The sequence below is a fragment of the Candoia aspera genome, chromosome 3, assembly GCF_035149785.1.
Source record: "Candoia aspera isolate rCanAsp1 chromosome 3, rCanAsp1.hap2, whole genome shotgun sequence".
In the NCBI taxonomy this organism is placed as follows: domain Eukaryota; kingdom Metazoa; phylum Chordata; class Lepidosauria; order Squamata; family Boidae; genus Candoia; species Candoia aspera.
This window is the reverse complement of record NC_086155.1, coordinates 26,474,838-26,496,649: the sequence shown is the minus strand read 5'-3', so window position 1 is coordinate 26,496,649 and position 21,812 is coordinate 26,474,838. Positions and strand designations below refer to the sequence as shown.

At 44.1% G+C, this 21,812-nt stretch overlaps 1 protein-coding gene across 1 annotated transcript; it reads right to left on the bottom strand.

The window, feature by feature from the left end:
- Window positions 1-7,184: 7,184 nt before the first annotated feature.
- On the bottom strand, window positions 7,185-11,436 carry SLC32A1 (solute carrier family 32 member 1). The gene is made up of 2 exons (XM_063300057.1): window positions 10,954-11,436; window positions 7,185-8,923 (listed from the first exon to the last, which is right to left on the bottom strand). The coding sequence occupies exons 1-2, from the start codon at window positions 11,329-11,331 to the stop codon at window positions 7,736-7,738; spliced, it is 1,566 nt and encodes a 521-aa protein (XP_063156127.1). The 5' UTR covers window positions 11,332-11,436; the 3' UTR covers window positions 7,185-7,735.
- Window positions 11,437-21,812: the final 10,376 nt, after the last annotated feature.

Genomic DNA, 21,812 nt, shown 5'->3' with positions numbered 1-21,812 from the left:
CCCCGGCTTCTCTCTCGGGGCGGCAGAATAATCTTCCCAAGGAACATCCTGCGTGTGTTTGCAAAAAAAAAAAAAAACAGCGAAAGGCGACTGACTTGCATAAATGCAAAAGGGGGAAAGTCGATTCCACCGAAGGATCCCCCTTCCCAACCGCCTTGCGCAATCGCTTGTTTTAACTTTAGACCACGTTAGTGGGGGCCTATTTGGGTGGATTTCGCAGCTTTCCTCTAACAAACGATCAGCTCCTCATCTCCGTCGGAAATACAAAGGAGAATCTTGTTCCGAAACTCGGACAGTTTTACACTATTCGGCTTCCCCGAAACGGCGGGAAGTCAGTCGCAGAGACCTGTTGAAGAGCTACGTCCAAGGAAGAAGATCTTACAGCAACGTCGCATCGCGTTACTTGAAGCAGAGCTAGGAATTAAAAGTACAAGGAAGATCAACCGCTTGTCTTCTGGCGCGCTCCTTCCCTCGGCTGGGTTTTATTTGCCTTCTCTGAAGCACGAGGGCTGGAAAACAAACAGGTACAAACGTCTTCCTCCTTGGGCATCAGGAGCTTGCCCCAAATTGGTTTCTCCCAGAGCGACTGGGATTCTAAATGCCAGAATTCCCATACAGGAAAACTGGGAATTTGGTGATGGATATTCTCAATGCTTCTTGAGGAAATCGGGTTGGGGAAGGTTATTTTGGCAGGAAGTTGAGCTTTTCAGACCTACCAGTATCCTTGCTTTTAAACTGTATCGTAAGACGGTTTTTATTTTGCAAACCGTCGACCTTCCTATGGGGAAGGCATCCATTATTGCAAGAGACGACCACATATTATTCTTTCAATGCTTCAGGCGGCGGCTTGCAAAGCAAGTACGTTTAGGCTACGCACGAGCCACAAGTTTTCACGATGCAGTTGTGACGTCGTGCAGGTAACGGGACGCTGTGCAGAAAGGAATGATAATTCATTGCCATCCTAATGATTATCTGCCAGAAGGTCAAGATCTAGTGAACGAATTGTGCTGTGGTATAGACTGCAATCCTGTAAACAAGGAGGGAGGCATGCATATTTTCCTTGCACACCTATGTGCATAAGTTCTCGAGGATGTTCACTTTATTTCTGAGAGGTCTTGTCTAAATCCGTCTACTCAGAAGCTACTCTCACTGATTTCCATTGGACTTTTATCTAGGGAAGTAGATACCCCAGCCTTAGTTTTCATATCTCCTCTTTTCCTTTCCAGAAAAAAAAAAAAAGTCTTTGTTTTGTATACAGTAGGAGAATTCTGAAATTTCACATTTTGGAGTTAGTTTTAATACAAGAATTAGTGTTTCTTGCTCCCATTGAAATGGATTGTTTCAACTGAAAAAAAAAGTAAAAGATTCTTTTCTAAAAAATCCTCCACACCTGTTACACATATTTGGAAGGCATTTTGGAACTTTTCTGAAAGGGCTTTTTATTTCAACAGTATTCCATTCAACAAAATTGCAAAAATATTAGACATTCTTGAATATGAGTTTTGGAGAAAGCACTCTTAAATGCCCACTGTTTTGTTTATTCGCTTTCGACTCTTCATGACTTCATGGACCAGCCCACGCCAGAGCTTCCTGTCGGTCGTCACCGCCCCCCCGCTCCCCCTGGGACGAGTCCGTCACCAATAGAATATCATCCATCCACCTTGCCCTTGGTCGGCCCCTCTTCCTTTTGCCCTCCACTCTCCCCAGCATCAGCATCTTCTCCAGGGTGTCCTGTCTTCTCATTACGTGGCCAAAGTATTTCAGTTTTGCCTTTAATATCATTCCCTCAAGTGAGCAGTCTGGCTTTATTTCCTGGAGGATGGACTGGTTTGGTCTTCTTGCAGTCCAAGGCACTCTCAGAATTTTCCTCCAACACCACAGTTCAAAAGTATCAATCTTCCTTCTCTCAGCCTTCCTTATGGTCCAGCTCTCGCAGCCATATGTTACTACAGGGAACACCATTGCTTTAACTATGCGGGCCTTTGTTGTCAGTGTGATGTCTCTGCTCTTAACTATTTTATCAAGATTTGTCATTGCTCTTCTCCCAAGGATTAAGCGTCTTCTGATTTCCTGACTGCAGTCAGCATCTGCAGTAATCTTCGCACCTACAAATACAAAGTCTTTCACTGCTTCTACATTTTCTCCCTCTATTTGCCAGTTATCAATCAAGCTGGTTGCCCTAATCTTGGTTTTTTTGAGGTTTAGCTGCAAGCCAGCTTTTGCACTTTCACCTTCATCATAAGGCTCCTCAGTTCCTCTTCGCTTTCAGCCATCAAAGTGGTATCATCTGCATATCTGAGATTGTTAATGTTTCTTCCAGAGATTTTAACTCCAGCCTTGGATTCCTCAAGCCCAGCATGTCGCGTGATGTGTTCTGCGTACAAGTTGAATAGGTAGGGTGAGAGTATACAGCCCTGCCGTACTCCTTCCCCAATCTTAAACCAGTCTGTTGTTCCATGGTCTGTTCTTACTGTTGCTACTTGGTCATTATAGAGATTCTTCAGGAGGCATACAAGATGACTTGGTATCCCCATACCACTAAGAACTTGCCACAAGTTGTTATGGTCCACACAGTCAAAGGCTTTAGAATAGTCAAGAAAACAGAAATAGATGTTTTTCTGAAACTCCCTGGCTTTTTCCATTATCCAGCGGATATTGGCAATTTCATCCCTAGTTCCTCTGCCTTTTCTAAACCCAGCTTGTACATCTGGCAATGTACCTGCAAGATCTACCTTGCAGGATCTTGAGCATTACCTGACTGGCATGTGAAATGAGTGCCACTGTTTGATCGTTTGAGCATTCTTTAGTGTTCCCCTTTTTTGGTATGGGGATATAAGTTGATTTTTTCCAGTCTGATGGCCATTCTTGTGTTTTCCAAATTTGCTGGCATATAGCATGCATTACCTTGACAACATCATCTTGCAATATTTTGGACAGTTCAGCTGGGATCCTGTTGTCTCCTGCCGCCTTGTTATTAGCAATGCTTCTTAAGGCCCATTCAACCTCACTCTTCAGGATGTCTGGCTCTAGCTCACTGACCACACCGTCAAAGCTATCCCCGATATTGTTATCCTTCCTATACAGGTCTTCTATATATTCTTGCCACCTTTTCTTGATTTCTTCTTCTTCTGTTAGGTCCTTGCCATCTTTGTTTTTGATCATACCCATTTTTGCGTGGAATTTAGCTCCGATGGTTCTAATTTTATGGAAGAGGTCTGTTGTCCTTCCTATTCTATTGTCTTCTTCCACTTCTGTGCATTGCTTGTTTAAAAATAATTCCTTATCTCTTCTGGCTAACCTCTGGAATTTTGCATTTAATTGGGCATATCTCCCCCTATCACTGTTGCCTTTTGCTCTCCTTCTTTCTTGGGCTACTTCTAGTGTCTCAGCAGACAGCCATTTTGCCTTCTTGGTTTTCTCTTTCTTTGGGATGAATTTTGTTGCCGCCTCCTGAACAATGCTGCGAACTTCTGTCCATAGTTCTTCCGGGACCCTATCTACTAAGTCCAGTCCCTTAAATCGATTCTTCACCTCCACTGCAGATTCCTTAGGAATATTAGTGAGCTCATATCTAGCTGATCTGTGGGTCTTCCCTAATCTCTTTAATCTGATCCTAAATTGTGCAAGAAGAAGTTCGTGAACTGAACTACAGTCAGCTCCAGGTCTTGTTTTTACCGACTGTATAGATGTCCACCCCCTTTGGCTGCAAAGGATGTAGTCAATCTGATTTCGGTGTTGTCCATCTGGGGAAGTCCATGTATAAAGCCCTCTCTTAGGTTGTGGGAAGAGAGTGTTTGTGATGCAGAGTGAGTTGTCTTGGCAAAATTCTATCAGCCTATGTCCTGCTTTGTTTTGTTCTCCCAGGCCATGCTTACCTGTAATTCCAGGTGTCATTTGACTGCCCACCTTAGCATTCCAGTCTCCCGTGATGAAAATAACATCTCTTTTAGGCGTGTTGTCCAGTAGGTGCTGCAGATCCTCATAGAACTACTCTACTTCAGCTTCTTCATAAATGCCCGCTAGGAGGCACCATTTGAAATTCCAGATATGGATAAAGGAAGAACTTAGCAGGAAAAAAATAAATGGTAGAACTCTTAAGGAAAATATTATTATTAATTATTATTATTTAGATTTCATATGTTTGTCAAAGGTGCCCTAACTCAGGACTATGATTACACTTTCAATATGCTAAATTTGAGAACAAGTTACCTTCCTTCTGTAAATGTAAATACTGTCTTTTCCACTGTAGTGAATAAGATTGCATGTCAGCAGTACTTTGAAATTGAATTATTCACATTTTATTAAATGGTATTCTTACTTTTTTATCCCATCTGCCCTTTAAGGAACTCAGGAACAATACTCAAAAGCTCACAAGCAACATATAAGAGCAGAACTGAACAATTTTATTCAAATATGAGGGTTGGCCAAATTTAGTATGCCTCTAATCCCCAAATATGCCCAGTAGTTTAGTTAGTTTAAATAACATCTTATTTCGAAAAATCCGCTGGTGTCTTTCACTGCTTCAACAGATCAAAAAAGGCTATAACTCTAAATAAATAAGTAAAATGTTTTCATGAAAAGATTGTCACAAAAAGAATTAAACTGAAATTAAACCTTAATGAAAACATCTGAAGAACCATTTTTCTCCCATGTCATTTCAGTTTTGCATTATTCAAACCCATTGCAAAGACAGAGTATTGATTTAAGAGCTGTAGTACCCAATTTTTATACTGCCCTTTCATAAGACGCAGGGAGGAGTACAAGCAATAAGTAACAATAAACTGTGCCATGAATCTCTCTTCCTAAGGCAGACTAAAATCCCTAACTTAAAAGATATGACTAACAGACTCACAAAAAAAAATTCTCAGAAATCAATGCCCCCTTCAAAAGTACAGTTTTGTTGCCTTTTGAAGGGCCAGGCTCACTTCTGGGAGCAATGCAGTTCATAAGGTGAGAGCTGCCATGAGGAAGGCTTGCCTCCTGGTCCACCCCGCTCTTACCTCCAGGTGGGGGATCAGCAAATCTCCCTTAGAAGGCTACACAAGATGGGCAAAGTCATGCTGGAGAAGGAGGTTCCTAATTTACAGTTATCAATTGGCATGGCACCTAGAGGATTGTGCAAGCATGATGAATCCTTCTTGCACATTTTTTTTAATCCATGTATATTTGGCGGGCAGGTAACAGCGTTCCGTTTAGTCATGCCAGCCAGATGACCACATGACCACGGAAGTGTCTACGCAAAAACGCTGGCTCTTCGGCTTTGAAACGGAGATGAGCACCGCCCCCTAGAGTCAGACACGACTGGACTTAACGTCAAGGGAAACCTTTACCTTTACTATAGGGCTTGGGGACATGGTGGCACTGTGGGTTAAACCGCTGAGCTGCTGAGCTTGCCGATCGGAAGGTTGGCGGTTTGAATCCGTGTGACGGGGTGAGCTCCCATTGCTAGTCCCAGCTCCTGCCAACCTAGCAGTTCGAAAACATGCAAATGTGAGTAGATTAATAGGTACCGCTTCGGCGGGCAGGTAACAGCGTTCCATTTAGTCATGCCCGCCACGTGACCACGGAAGTGTCTACGGACAAATGCCGACTCTTCGGCTTTGGAACGGAGATGAGCACCGCCCCCTAGAGTCGGACACGACTGGACTTAATGTCAAGGGAAACCTTTACCTTTACTATAGGGCTTAGCCTTAGGTTGTTAGGAGATAGGCAAAGTTCTTCAGACTTCAGTCTTCAGCCTTCCATGGCAGATTACCATAGACAGAGTAAATGCCTTTATATAGGAGGTAATCCACTATTGTGATTGCCTTTCCTGTACTCTGAAAAAATATAGTCCAGAAAGAGGAGTACCAGATAATAGTTTAATTCTTACATCAGGTAGACCCAAGGATTCCTGTTGTTATTCCTATTCCCTTCACAGCAGTAACTGAGTAATTCCCTCTCGGTTTCAGCTTCCCTTCTGTAAAATGAGAATACTCATCAGAGTATCTCTTGTTGCAAGAAAAATTATGCAAAACATTAAAAATAGTTTACAGACTGAAAAGGCTTAATAGTAAGAATAAATCATGAATTGAGAAACTTGAATACCCAGAAATACAATCAACTAAACAACTGCAGGAATTACCAAAGACCAACATTAACTGAAATGAAAGAGATAAAGAAGAGAACAGAAGCAACTAAAAGAGAGAGAGAGAGAGAGTAAAAATACGTTCATTATGTAGACAGATAGACATTATGATCTGACAGCTGTATTAAAATCAAAATAAGAGAAAAGAAGAAAATTATATAGTGTAATCCACACTAAATGTTTTCCAATGAATAAATGTAGCATCTCAAATATACTTTGAATAGTCCTATGCAATAAACAAATAGCTGGGAGACAAAAACTTAGCAATACTATTGGTAAGTAATTGCTGTCACAGTTCTGATAGAATACCGTACAGTGTTTTGGCTGAATAACAAATGTTATTCATAGAGTTAGAGAATAAGCTCATAATCCAGTGCTTAATCAGGGAGAAATTTCCACTGAAATCCTGAGTACTTAGTTCTAGATAAATATGCATAGGACTATAGTACTTGTGAGCCAAGAAATCACCCAAAGTTGGTACATTATATGAATTCACCATATGCTTTATTATAGGCACCATGTGATGTCTCTGTCTTCTTCACCTTGTATCTGCAGAAATAATACTGACTTACCCTACAGTGGAAAAAGAGCTGGCTATAAAGAAGGAAGACATGCTGAGTTTCAATGGAGCTTAGTTCCACCTACAGTAAATATCTGTAGGAGATGAAATGCTTTGAACATTCTATAAAGGCATTCCTAGAACAAACCATACCAGCCATAATTCTTATGGTTTCTCTTTATTGTTTGATATATTGATGAATCACATTCTATGTTAAAGATAAATTTTCTGATATACATTTGTCATTGTATTTACCACAGTTACACCACACGTACATTTGAAACAGCTCCACAAACCTGGTAGTGGCACAGAAATGTTTTCTTGTATATGATTTGTTTCATATCCATAATAGCTGTCAAATCCAATAATTTTATTCCTTTTTTTTTTAGAATAGAAATAAAAATAATTCAATCCATAACTGACATTAAGTCTCTGATCTCAGCTACAAGTCAGTTGCATATCTTTACTCGAAATGGGACATGCTGGTACTGCATGGAAGTGTTAAGCAGTTCTTACAGATTGTTTTAATATACAGTTGTAAACATACAGTTCGCTAGGCTCGTGGCTGGTCATCAGAGCCATTTCAATTTGTTCCTCAAATAATTTAGCATCAAGCTGTACGTGTACTCCAGTGATCCAGCATAATGATCCCAAGCAACTGGATGGACTATTACATTATTTTTAAACAATACTGAGTTGCATAAAACCTGCAAAAATATTACCATGAAATCACTCCCTATTTCCAAATAGAGGATTTTACTCTCTTTATAAAGGTTAAACATGTGTAGATTATGAAGTGAAGAAGACAGGGAAATATTCCAAATATTTTCTCTCTGATAATATCTAAATAATACAAAATATATAGGGTTTCTTCATTTATTTAAAAAGTCTGTTGGGTAAGCATCTGATCTGGAAACTTGCTTATGTTTGTTGGATGTACTTCACTAAAATACAACATTTCTCCTTTATGGGGATGCATAATCTTTTGGCTATGTAAATGTGTGATTCTTTGTTCTCCTCCCTCTAATGCAACCAACTTATCCCATCTTTTAGTCTTCTGAATTGATTCTAAAAGCCTCAATGAGGCCTTCTAAAGAGTGAATGAAACCTGACACACTGCATATACCACCTATAACAAAAATGGCCACATCAAAGAAGACATGGTGCCACAAGAGTTTCCTCCACAATAGCTTCAGGTGGAAAAGGCTGGGAAGGAGGAAACAGAGGCCAGCCCCTGTGAGGCTTCCTGTAAGGCCCATCAGGAGGGCAAAATGTGGGACATAAATGGCCATCAGCAAGGTGAACACCACAAGAGCACACCTGAGGGTGAGTCCCCAAGATTTGAGCCTCCCATCACCCCCATAGCAATTAGGGAAGAAGGCCCTGTTTCCGTCTTGGAAGAGGGATCTCTCTAGGACCTCCACAGCTGCAAAGAAAGGCAAAGGATAGGAGAGCAAAGCCTTGGCTACCAAGAAAATGTTAACAACAGCCCTAATGGTGGATGGCAAGTTGTCTGTAATTACTTCTTTTGTATCATCAGCCCAAGTCAGGTAGGCTACCAAGGCAAAGAGACCCTTCAGGATGCAAGCAGCTATGTGAGTCCAGTTCATCATGCAGTGGAACTCCTTAGGATTCTGCATGTTCCCTTCCAAGGAAGGCAGAAAGATCTGAGAGGTGTAGCTGAAGACAATGATGCCAATTGAGATGGGGAACTTCTTCACATCAATGTAAAACTTGACTTTATCCCATGCCCAATCCCGGGCTCTGGAGAGGCAGTAGGCAATCACTAAAATGTTTATCACAAAATGGGCCAAGGTGCAGAGTAAACTGAATTTGGAAACAGCTTTGAGGTTCTTCAAGAAAGCACAAGGCAGGAGCACAGCTGTCGCAATGATGGACCATGATTTCTGGGAGACTGGCAAGTTTGGGAAGCTGTTGTACATCAAGTTACCACTGACCACCACATAGAGGATGCAGGTCATGACCAGCTCTATGATCTGTGCCACGTTTACAATCCTGCCCCCAAGCGTGGGAAACCGGGGAGTGCAGCAAGCATTTGCAATATCCACGTAGGAGTCTCTCACCCTAACTATCTCTCCATCTTCATTCTCTTCATAGAGACAGGCAATGAGGATTTTCCCAGTGTAGCAGCAAACTACTGCTGCAAAAATGATTAAAAAGAGTCCTAGGTATCCACCATGAAGGATAGCATAGGGCAGGCCAAGAACAAACATCCCCTAGAAAGACAGAAAATGGATATTGCTCAGATTTATTTGCAAGGGATCATTTCCTCTCCCAGAAAATACACACATGGAAAGTGTAAGAACTTGCTTTTTTTAATTCCATATAAAAATTAAAACTTTTAGAAACATGGGAAAGGATAGACTTCATTTTCCTGAATAGAAAGGTTCTTAAAAATATTATATCCATAAATTCTTAGGCAGCTAGGAAACAAGATAATTAAACTATCATTTAAAGAATTGGTTTGGTTTTCTTTAAAAAAAAACACCTGAAAACTCAAAATGAATACATACCTTATTTTAAAACTACGAACATTTTTCCTATATCACTTTTCTGAAGGAATCCAGAGCAATTTAAAAATAATAAATAAATAAAACCACTATAGTAAAACCAATACTTCTTAACACTCTAAATGCAAAAATTAAAACACTTTTTAAAAAAGCAATATAACAAAGATAGTTTGGTTCTGGATTATCCTACAAATGCCTGGGAGAACAGGAATCTCCAAAGCTTCCTAAAAGAAAATAGTATAGGAACCAGCCATACTTTCTTGAGTAACATGTCTTTGAATAGATATCAATGACCCAAGATTGCAAACTCACTTACTAAAATCACTATGACTTATTTGGGTTTTAATTTGTAATGCCTCTGATTCAGGTTCAGATACAAAGCTGAAGTGTGATCATCAGATTGCTACAAGTCAACCTGTAAATGTCATTGATGTTTGCTGGGATAGAAGCCATTTTTATCACATCAAACCAATTCAGTCAAAGAACGTGAACTGAATACACAGACTAAATTGTCTTGTAAAACTATCCTATATGTACCTACTAAGAAGTAGGTGTCCCTGAGCTTGCTTCCAGGTAAAAAGGGACAGAATTTCAAACTATACCCTTTGCAGCTATACAGAGGTTATTTTTGCACGAAGTTAGAAGTTTATAATTTAAGATTGCTAGAAATACCACCAAAAATACTAATTAGTGAAAGTAACATTGGAGGTTTTGTTTGCTTAAGTTAGATATTAATTAGTGGACAATTATTTGGAGGAGAAAAAAGCAACAGAAATCTTGGGGAAATTTGCTTTCAGATCTTCCCTACTGAATGAAAATTATTTCAAATATAGAAATGCTATTCATCTTCCTAAAAATTCATCTCCTGATCAATATTATTTTCTTTCTCTCAGATCTGAACAATGTTGAATTGAAAGTGAAAAGGACCAAATTTTTTCTGGATATAACTTTGTTATGTTGCATCCTATTCCTGTTGCAGATAACAATACCAACAAATTTTAAGATAAACTGCAGTTATACAATCAGGTTTTGCAGATTAAAGCCTCAAGTTCTCTATCTACAATAGAAAAAAAAGGCGGTGGGGGAGGGGTTGTTTCACTCTTTCCAAATTTTCCAAATGCCTCTATCAGAAACAAAAATAATACAAAACATCTAAGGGAGAATGGCTGTCCCATTTGCCCCATATATGCTGCCTTGAGCATATAAAAACGAATTCAGGAATAAGTACAGATAAAACTGGAAGGGTTAGATAATGCAAATTTAGAATGCACAGTACAATTGCAATTTTTAAATTGCCATCCCATCATCATTAACACAGATTAAAATTGCCACAACAGAGATAAAGCTGGGCTGAATTTGGGGGAGGAGACAAAGACGCGGGGGAGGGAGCAAGTGCAACAACACCAGGAACGTGTTGATTCGTGTTTTTAATGTGAATTAAAAATGGTTTTACCGAAGTATTTCTTGAATGTGCAGTTACTTGAAAATGGGTAGACAGCCATTTACACCGTTGGGCAGTGGGTTGGATAAGATGTCCCTCTGCGGACACCTTCTGCTTCTAAGATGCAATGATCCGGGGTGGTGGAACATCACGAACCCTGCCCTGGGTGAATGACTGCTGCAGCCCCTCAAACGGTCTGGACCCCCTGGCTCCACTGGAAACCAAGGCCAAGGAAAGTCCCAAGTAACTCAGGATTTCACCCAACGGAAAGGGGAAATGGAGCTCTGAAGGTTACCTGGATGGCGTTGGTGACATTCCAGCCGGCTTCCCAGGCGGTGATCCTGGGCTTCCCTTGAGTGGACAGCTCGGAGCACACGCCTTCGTCCTTGGAAGCGGAGGGGGGCAGGGGCCCCGTGCCGTCCCTCTGGTAGTGGATATCTCCTTCCAAGGGCGGCTCTCCTCCTTCCTCGCTGCCCTCGGATTTCAGGATGTCCATCTGCAGTCCCTGCCGGTGCTCGTAGTCCAGGTCATCGCAGTGAACAAACCCCACCGCTTCTTCGTCAGTCGCCGCCTGGAAGCCCATGCGGGCAAAGATGCCGCTGACCTTCGCCTGGGACTTGTTGGAAACCGAGGTGGCCACGTTGGAGATCTTGCTGCGAATTAGCGTCGCCATGATGCTAGCCCAGGCTGCTTCGCTCGTGCGTGAGTGCGGGGGTCGGCACGGACCAAACGCTCCAAAGGCTGGCAGCGGGCAGAGGGGTGGAAAGGAGCCGAAGCCGGCGAAGTTACTGTGGTGCCAGACCCGCTTGGCACTCCAGTCCCGCCGCCGCCGCCGCCGCTGCCGCCGCCGCCGCCGCTCCCAGGGGCTGAGGGCGAGCCTTAGAAGGGCGCTATCTCCACTCTCGCCTGGAACTGGACCTTCGCCTCCGCAGGGTCCCTTGGACCATGACCTCGGCACCTGCAGGGGCAGCTCTCGCCTTCTGCCTGGGGCATAGGCTCCTCAGCGGGCGCGACAGGTGTGCGGGTGGAAGCGGCTCGACTGCCCACCTCGCCCCCGGCCGCCAGTTCTCCTTCCCCAACGTCCTTCCTCCTCCTCTCCGGCTTCTTCTGTTTGCTAAGTAGCCGAGTGGCGGGCGGGTTGTCGCTCCAGCCTCAGCGGTGCCAATGCAGTGCAGAGGAACCTGGAGGGGAGGGGGAAGCGAGCGGGGGACGAGCGGTGGTCACCAGATTGCCACGCAAGCCTTCTGCTGCGCGAGGCACGTCTCTGTCCCCACGCGTCCAACTAGCAGAAGGAGGGAGGAGGGGAAGCGGGATCGGGGTGGGGGTGGGGGGAAGGGAGCCTGAGGAAAGGTTTGCTGCATTTCTGGGGGAGGTCCCCACCAAAAGCTACTTCTCTCCTCCCCCCACCCCAACAGCAACACCCACGCCTCAGATAAACTGCAGAGGAAAGGGAGGGGGGTCCAGCTGGCATCTTCACGTATTTCTTCCTTCCCGGGTGCGGTTTGCAGAACGCAGCCAAGCCGAGCTTTTATACCGAAATTTGTGGGGAGGGGTCCCCTAGGCTATCCGCAACCCCGCAACCAATTATCTCCTCGAATATGCTCGGAAATGTACCTTTTCTCGCCCTCTGCCCTCTGGGTTCATTCGATTCAGTTCTCCTAAGAATTGTGCCTCTTTGGGGGACCTAAATATTACTGCCTTCCCCAGTGTGAAGGGAGAAGTACGGGGGATGATGCCAGCGAGGCAGGCCTAGAAAAATGGCGATTTTTAAATGTACTCCTAAATGTAGCCCCAAATCGGAAGGAGCCCGGAAGCACCTTTTCAGATTAATACATTTTATTAAAAGGTTTAATAACATATATTAACCTTGAAAGTTGCTTGCAGACCTCTGATTTTTGGCTACTAGCAGAGAGAGACTGCATCAGATTTGTTCGGTTTTAAGGCTATAACGGGAAATCCTCGTGTATGGCAGTTTTGCCTCGAATTCTCTGTTTATAGGCCGAGCATGTTCGTGCGATGCCACACCAACTGCGCAGTGAATCTCTCTCATTGTCTTTCGAATTTATGTACGGCATTAATCAGCTTTCCTTACTATCTGTGGTTTAATACCATCGTATTTTTAGATGGAAAAGTGACCGTTTAATTTTAGCCAAGATGTTAGACAGCACCTGGCTCGACAAAATACTGCAGCAAGAAATAGGGTGTTGCGGCTGCGTGGGCGGAGATCACAAGGGGGAGGCAGGTGTTGCGAAATAGAAATTGAAAGCACCTTCCCCACTTTCAGCCAATTCGTGGCTCGTTTGATTGGTCGCTTTCCCCTCCTCCCAATCCCTCCCTCTTTTATTAATACGGCAATTAAAGCTTCCTAAAATAGGTTAGTGCCCTGCGTTTTGACGATGCATTTTCTAGAAATACTGAGACGCGTATTATCTAAACCGGATTCAGTTGCAGAATAAAGGTTTGGATTGTGCATTTTGAACAAAAGGGAGACAAAGGAGAAGAGAAACCGTGCTTACCACATTTCTCCCGAACTATATATAATCACAAGAAACTGTAGACAGACGTTAATATGAATAAATTTGCAATTGTGCAGGAGTGGAAGATGGACTGAATATTGGAGTTTTCGATTTTCCCCACTCTGCCCTGTTGTTTTTTCGTTATTCTAGTGATAAATAGTTGTGTGCTAGTCCTGTGAACTCAAATGATTATTCTACATATAAATTAATAAACGTCCTTGAAGCAGTTGAAGTAGGGTGGTAGAGAAATGCCATATAAACTAATAAAATGTTTCACTTTATTAAATAAACTTTCAGTAAAACCTGCAGCATATATATTTTTGTTATAGACTGAAAAGAATCAGAAACATTATATCATTGCAATCCATGTCATCTTGGCTAATTTTTTAAGGCAGTATGACTCAGAATAGTTGGCATTATTCAGAAACAGGTTCTTGGGGCTCAAAAAGATTCCAAGGTAATATGTCGAGTTACATAAAGATTCATATAGCCGCGGTTACACTGGGCTGAAATTTGCAACCAATAAAGCTGATTTTCCCAGAAAAAGAATAGCTTTCTCGGCATCCATTTAATTAGGAAGTAGGGAAAGGGAAAAGAGATGTAACTGCAGTTTAGCAAAAGCAATCTCTAGCTTTGCTTTGAAGAAGGAATTATCACATACCGTTGCGCAAATAGGTCGAGGAAGAAAAGCACAGACGTTTTTTGTCCTGCCCTCCATATTTAGAAATAGCCAGCAGGCATATGAATCAAAGGAACAGTCAAACTGCATCCAAATTTTAATTCCCACTGTGAAATGACAGCTCAGTGTCCCCACACATGCACACCCCACAACTCACAGAACCTAAGGAAAATTTATTTTGGCAGATTCTTACATTTGTCAAGGCGTTTCTCATGCAAAACCAAAGCGGATATTAACAAATGGGTATCCCTGTCATTAGGAGGTTCCGTTTAAACATATTAATTTAATTGGTCTTTTCGTTGTCAACAATCCTACTTTAGGTTGCACGGAGATTTGAAACAAAAAGTAACTGAGCAACTGTAGGGAAGGACACTACCTTTCCCAGATGAATTTTAATTTTAACACACCTTTCTAATGGGGGAAATCCATGGCCGCAATCTCGGATGGGCATAGAGTAGACAGCTGAATAGCCCATCCTGAGAGTATTTTTTAAAAAAACAAACAAACCTGTAACCAAAAAAGAATAGCGTTCTTCTTTCTTCCCTTCCCTGCTCTTCCCACCATACCAAAGGAAGTAAAATTAGGCGTATTTCCTGTTAAAACCAAAACATAATAGATATTTTCACCACGATTTTTCATATGAGTATAACCACGCTGACCTCAAGTGAGAAAGCATACATTATTTTATTATATGGCACACTCCCTTAAAATCTGGGTGTTTTGCAAAACGGTATGAAAGAAAAGAGTCAGAATAAACAGCCTCCTACTTCTAACCCGAAGACAACTGGTTTGACTTGGAAAGGTCAGACAGTTTCTCCCTCGCCCGAAATCCCGATGAATTCTAAACGGGGAAAGCCCCATTGTCTTCATTAAGTATTCTTTGTTAGATGACGTCGCTGTTCCCAAGCCTCCTCCCAATACGACCCCCCCCCCCTTCGCGCGTTTACCCCGCCTATCTTCCCTTCTCTTCCGCAGAAACCTTCTAGTTCAGGAAACAAACGAGCGGCCCACGGCAATCCAGTTGCATTCCCTTCTCATCCTAGGTTAATCTTTTTCCCAAGACTTTTTATTTCAGTAGCCTGTTATTTGACTCCGAAATTCCAGTCCACGCTGGAAGCAGAAACGCTGTTCGGGAAATAGGCTATCTACCGATGTACTAGCGAGCGCACGGCTTGGGCTTTACACTGAAGTGGCGCAAGGTTCTTCATCTGAATTGTTATATCCTTAAGGGAGGGAGACACGGCTTAGGATATTAAAAGAAGGGCTCGGAACGCGACGGCTTCCTTAAGTTTCAGAAACTTCCCTTTTCATCCTAAAGATGATCCAACTGGCCTTTCTGGTCGTCTTCCATGACCTAAACACAACCCAAACTCTTAACTGCGCTGCAGTCAATATCTAACAGTTGTGTTTGTATACCGCGCTGAACAAGGCCGGTTTCGAATTTGGCGGGGGCTTTCGCACAACGGGCTAGTGGTTTGGTTTAAGCCTGCGTTCGCTTTTTTGCAAATCCAAACCATTTGGTTAGGTTAGGATTTATAGTTCAATGCATTGTGCAAACCCTGAAAGTGGGTTACTGCACCAACCAGGTTAAGCCTAATGTATAAATACAGCCATGAAGTGCCTCCATTAATTCGCAGACATCAGCAATTTTTTCTCTGTCTTTGACCCAGTTTCGTCCCTGAAAATCCACGGGGGAGGGGGGATGTCTTTCGTTAGAGCGCAATTTGGAGAGTGGGACTAGTTTCGCTTCCAGTTTAAATAACTGACTTTTCCTACGTGTTCCGAGTGTAAATAGCACCCACACAACTCCCATCAAAAGTTACTCCGGATTAATCTATCCGGGAAAACCAACTTTCTCTCCTTCTCCCAACAGTCTCTTCGAGTAATGAGGTGCGTTTAAAAGTTAAAAAGTAATCGACGGAGTCTTCAGAGTTCCTGTTTGAAAGCACTGGTTAGAGGGGGTTAAAAGCCACTCCGCATTTCCTTTGTTTGGGCTCGGGAGCTAAGTTAGGCTTTGGGTGGGGCACTACCATTAAAAATCAAGGCTACCTGCAAACGAGACTGAGGAGTCGAAAACTACCTCGGAAGACGGCGGTGGCAGACTACTTCGCCACCGTCGCCAAGAATACTGCTGGCGTCGATACAGTCGCCAGGCGACCAGCTCGATGAGGTCGTCGTCTTTAATTTCCAAACACGCTGTTTGGAGCAAATAGCTGCCTCTTCTTTGTTTCTTTTACAGTAAAGCGCTCTGCAGACCGATAGCGCTACGAATGAAATAAAACTCCATAAGCATCACCACCAGCCTCAAGCGGCACAGAGGAAGCAGGTGAGAGAGCTCAGGTACAGCGACAAGGCTCGAGGACACTGCTTGTTCAGAGAAAGACGTTCACCCGGCGAAGGAAAGCTGGAGCTGACCAGAACGAAGGGGTTCAGATGATGGTGTCAGTTTTTAAACCGGCTGTTCCCCATCAGCTGCCTCCCAGGTTTCTTGGACGGCAACTCCCATAATTAGCAGGCAGCAGGTTGACTATGCTGACTGCGAATTACGGAACTCCACCCTGGCTGAAAAACTTGAAAAAACTAAGTACAGCGAGATCTGGTTAGAATCTGAATACCACCAGGAGATCCCAGGACTGTAAGGAAGTCGAAAAAACCAGCCCAGAAGATAGTGGCAAACCCCGTCCTACTGAGGGCCAAGAAAGGTCGGTGGGAAGGTCCGCCGAGTCACCAGACGTAGAATAAGACTCTCGGAAACTTCAGCCTTAGACTAACCACACGGGGAAGGGAGAAAATGGGAGGGGCACCAGGTTGGGGAAGCGGGCTCTAGTTCATTCTCGTTGACTCCAATTTCGCAAGGACGGGGCGAACCTGCGTTTTGAGCCCCGAGGAAACAAAGGCAAGTGGCGGCGATTTGTAGCGAAAGCCGCGCTCCAGCGGCGCTCCTCCCTCTTCGTTTCCGTAGCTGGAGCTTCTGAAGCCCAAAGACCGCTACCGGGAAGTAACTTCTTTTGTTCTCCAGACTTTCTTCTCAGGATACCTGGCCGGGATCACCCTTCAAGGGGAGGAAGTTGTAAGCAGGGGCCGCGGAACTCACCGCCGAGCGCAGAAGCGTTTTTGCTCTCTCCGTTGCCGAGACAGACCTCCTCGCCCGTCACCGGCGCTCCGCAGAAAGAGACTGGCCGGGAATGCTGTAAGCTCCGCCGCGAAGCAGAGCAAGCGATTGCTCACGGCTGAGCTGGTGCGCTGTCGGGGGCAGAATCAGAGGCGATTGACGTCGTTTCCGAGAGTCCATCAGCGGCGCCAGGAAAAGGTAGAAGTTCGTTGGAGCGAAAAGCGCCGCGAATACTTACTCCTTCCTTCCTTCCTTCCTTCCTTCCTTCCTTCCTTCCTTCCTTCCTTCCCCAGATGCCGAAGCTGCCTCCCGCCTTGCTTGGATCGCACTAACTGCGGTCGCGAGCGAGCGAGCCCCCAGCCAGGCTGCAAAAGAGGAAGCTCCGCATCCCGCGCGCCGCGGCTCTCCCCCACTGCCCACCCTCGCCCGCCAGGCGTGAGTCGCCCAGCCCCTTTTCCGGCAGCAGCCTGGCACTCTCCTCCGCTGCAGCTCCGGGCGTTCCACTGGGAAGATGTCCCACCGCCCTCGAGGGCACTGAACTCTCGTGTAAGCGGGAAGCCTTTCGGGGGTCCGGCGGGAGGCGGGAGACGAAGGGGAGGGCTCGGAAGAGGGAGCGAAGTCTGAGAAGCCCGGAGGGCGAGGAGAAACGGGGCTCGAACTACAGGAGTTGCCTTTCGCGATTTGGCGTCCCCCTAGATGGTTGGACGGCAGCTTCTCTCACCAGTGTCTGGTCGTTAATGGAACTTGTGGCCGAGCAAGTGCAGTGGACCCCAAGCTGATACAGTGGGGCTGACTCCCCTTTCCCTTTCATATTCGGAAGTCTGGCTGCCCCTTTTGGAGCTAACCTTTTATTAAGGCACAGGCTTTCAGGAGTTGCAGCCCACTTCCTCCCCTGCATGAGGTGGCTTGGCTGATACGGGGTTTAGATACAATGATTTGAAGGGGAGGGGAGACAGGGTTGTGCTGATCAAGCACCCATCAATCAGCAAATGCACTGCATTTTGAACCAACAGTGTTTGTATCTCTCATACTGTATTTCCAAACTTTCCTGCATTTTTACTGCTAGCATGAGACTCATCATACATTATTACCACCACCACATCTCCTATAGAGAGTAATGGAAGGAAGGAAGGAGATAGAAAGATGGGAAAGTATTTTGTTTACCGATGGTTGATTGGTTTGCAATCAGTACACCGTCCCCTTAGCAAGTGGAGAAGAGATGAACTTTAGAAAAGGGTAGAGTAAATGAACAAACAAGCAGGCCACATCACTCACTCTCCTGCTAACTCATAATTATTCTGAGAATGTAACATGCCAATATTGCTCAAAGGTTATTAGGTCTCTTGAGTGTGCTTCTGATCAGAAAACAATTTCTGAATGGAACTAGTGTGAAGCAAGCAAAAATCCATTTGCAAACCCTTTTGATTCCCCAATGCATGTGTGTTGGTGTGTAAAACCAAGTGTCCTTGGGTCCTGAGAGACTTGTAAAATACTAGAGGCATAAGGAAGATCTAAAACAGGCCAAAGGGTGGGGGCAATAGAAAAGAAGATACCACTTTTCTGATCTACTATGCGGCACTTAGTGGTTAATCATATTTATAAATGAAGTCTATGTCTGTATTCCTGGAGGGAAAGAAAAATCTTATGAACCAGAGTTTTCCAGTTTAAAGTATAAATCCCACCCAAATCCTCCCAGCAAGCCAATCACATTTCAAAGGGCACAGTGATAAACAGTCTTACAAAGACCTCCAAGGGGTTAATGGCTTTGCCCTTATCTCCTCAAAGCAGGCTGTGCTCTGCAGATCTGGAATTAATAACTCTACAAAATAAAACCACAGAAGGCTTGAACCTCCTTGGCACGGGATGGACTGGGGGATGGTAGCAAGGAAGATTATGTACCAAGAAAATGCTGGATGTTGCAATCACTTCTGGCAAATGTATGAGCCACTGTTTTCTTTTATACATTTGCAGGCAAACTGTATTTCTTATGGGGAGGGAATATCAGTTCATTTTTAAAAATGAAGTTTGTCATTCTCATAACTGCCAACAAATATTATATGAATGGCAAGGAATCAGTGACTACTGTTACTTTCTTCACTCTAATAATAGCAGTTCAATATATACAGCAGTTCCACCGTACACATAAACACACAGAGAATTGAGAAGGCACTCAGCTGCAAATGACTGGGTGGCTTACACTTTGAAAAGTAAAACAGAGCATGTACTTCCAGAAGAAAAAAAACATACATCTCAAGCAAAACAGAAACCTACAGGGCCTCACAGCCACTGCCCCCAAGGCCTGGAAGACTAGTCAGGTCTTTGAAAACTTTTGGAGCATCATTAGGATGGGAGCCATATGGATCTCTGAGGGGAAGCTATCCCAGAGGGCAGGTGTCATGACAGAGAAGTTTAGAGAGGACTATTCCTAGGTCTTGATCAATGACATTGTTCAATTGAGGAGACCTGGAGCGCATCCATCCTGCCCAATCTTACTGGATGGGCAGAAGCCATTGGAGATAAGTGGTCTCTACCAAATGCACCCCAGCTAGGTGGCAGGTCCTAGCCAATTTTTGTTAATTTTGAAAAGCAAAGCAGGGTTGGTTAGTATTTAGATGGACAAACACCAGGAAATCACAGAGCTGCAAATTACACTGCAAAGTAAAATAAATAATAAAAGAAACCAAGAAGGGAGCGACATAGTCAAAGGGGAATGAATTAGCAAATATAAAAGCTCATTTTCCACCACCTCTATATTTAAGGTACGGAAATATATTTGCTTGCCCACAGGGAATTTTTGATGGCTGGGAACAACACTATTTCCAGGGAGAAGCAACAGCTGAGTCTGGAATCATGATGAAAAGTGGGCCAGCTGAGTGATGTACATAGGCAAGACCAAGATTTTCCAGGGCTTCAGAGAAGCTGTGGATGCTTATTCCCCCACCCCTACCCCTTAAAAATAATGCTAAATTGTTTTAGGTTTATCTTTGCTACCTCAAGATGGCAAGAAACTGTTTTGGACAATTGTGCCACTACCATTTCATTGTACAGTCAGAAAGAGCTCCAGGAAAAAAGGTTGTCCACCTCCAGACTAAAGGAATGTTCTTCCCATGGCATGAGAGTGATTTAGACTGTGCATCACTAGCCAAACATGGAGCACTCTGGGTATTTGAAAATATCAGCCTTTGCCAGAGTGAAAATGTTTTACTCTTATGAGCAGCTGTTAAGCCAGTTCCTGAGGAAGGTATCAGACAGAGCTGTATACAGTGCTTCCAGGAATGAATTGTTCAGCTCATTGTTTCTCCTCAAAGCAGAAAAATATACTTGCTGGTGTCCAGGTCTCATAGGATTCTCTCTTCAAATGAGTTCACATGGATCATCCGGAAAGGCAGCCCATGTAGAACATATCGTAATAATTCAAGTGAGTGCATATGCTACTGTTACTGCATATGCTACTGTTATTGCACATGTTACTGTGGTGCACCAGCCCAAACCTGGAGAAAGCCTACTTGGTCATAATCTCCATCTATCCATCCAGGAGGACCCTCAAGTTGCACATCAGCTCTTTCAGGAGAAGTGCTGTCCCATCAAGAGTTATCGCTGACAGAGATTCCTTCTGCACAAACAGTGACATCATGTTTCCTCCAAACACCAGTTGAATACTTATCCAGCATCACCTGATCAGCCTGAACCATTGAAGAACAGTGTCTTTTACTCCTACTTGCGGGAGGTCAAAGGTATGTTTGATATTATGGTCAATGGTATCAAATACCCTTCAGCAAAGGATCGTTACCTTGTTGTGGTGCTGAAGCTTGAGCACCTCAGTGATGCCATGAGCTAAACTGTGAAGGGCCACCCAAGACGGGAAGGTCATGACAGAGAGGTCAGACTAAACGCAATCCCTGGGGAAGGTAATGGCAACCCACCCCAGTATTCTTGCCGTGAAAACTAAATGGATCAGTACAACCAGAGATATGTCGGTATACCATCGGAAGATGAGACCCCCAGGTCGGAAGATGGTCAAAATGCTACTGGGGAGGAACAGAGGAGGAGTTCAACTAGCCCCAGACGTGATGACGCAGCTAGCTCAAAGCCGAAAGGACGGCTAGCGGCCGACGGTGCTGGTGGTGAACGGCGAATCTGATTGTCATGCGCTGCCTACTACTGAGTAAAACACAGACACTAAATTAGGGAAGATTAGGTTCTGGTTTATTTCAGCATAGTGCATAGCTAGAAAAAGCTGAGAGTGAAGGGAGCGCGCCGGTACGGGGTTTAAATAGCCCGCGCCGGTCAGCACCTGTTGAGGTTTTCCTACTATCAGATTAAGACTGCTATATGTGCCTAGTCATTTTGGCCGGGTTGAAAGGTTGTATTGGATTGTCTCCTCTCACGTGCTTCATGCAAATTAGCCTGGGGGAGGAATCCTGCCCGGACTTGTTCTCACTTCTTCTTTTTTTCTCTCTGCTGGAAATGTAGCTCAGCAAGGCTTGCTCCAAAGGGAGCTAAGTCCTTTAAATGTTTTGTTTTTGTTTTTGCTTTCTGTAAATAAATTATTTTTATAGAAATGCTTGGTGTGTGACTTTGTTGACCTCTCCTGGGCTAAAGGCTTTCCCAGCATCTGCCAACAGGTTATGGGCCCAGTAAAACAGCCCAGTAAAACCCAGAGAGAAAAGAGAGATCAACTCCACACCTCATGCACAATTTAAAGGCAGGTAGCAAAGACCTGTGAAGATTTTCTTTGGAGCCACCTGGAGATTTTCCAGCAACTGCCGGTCTGCAGGACTTAGAAGCTAGCTGAGGTGACTTGCAAAAGAAGGAAGAAGCCATGGCTACCTCCCAGCCCTCAGCGA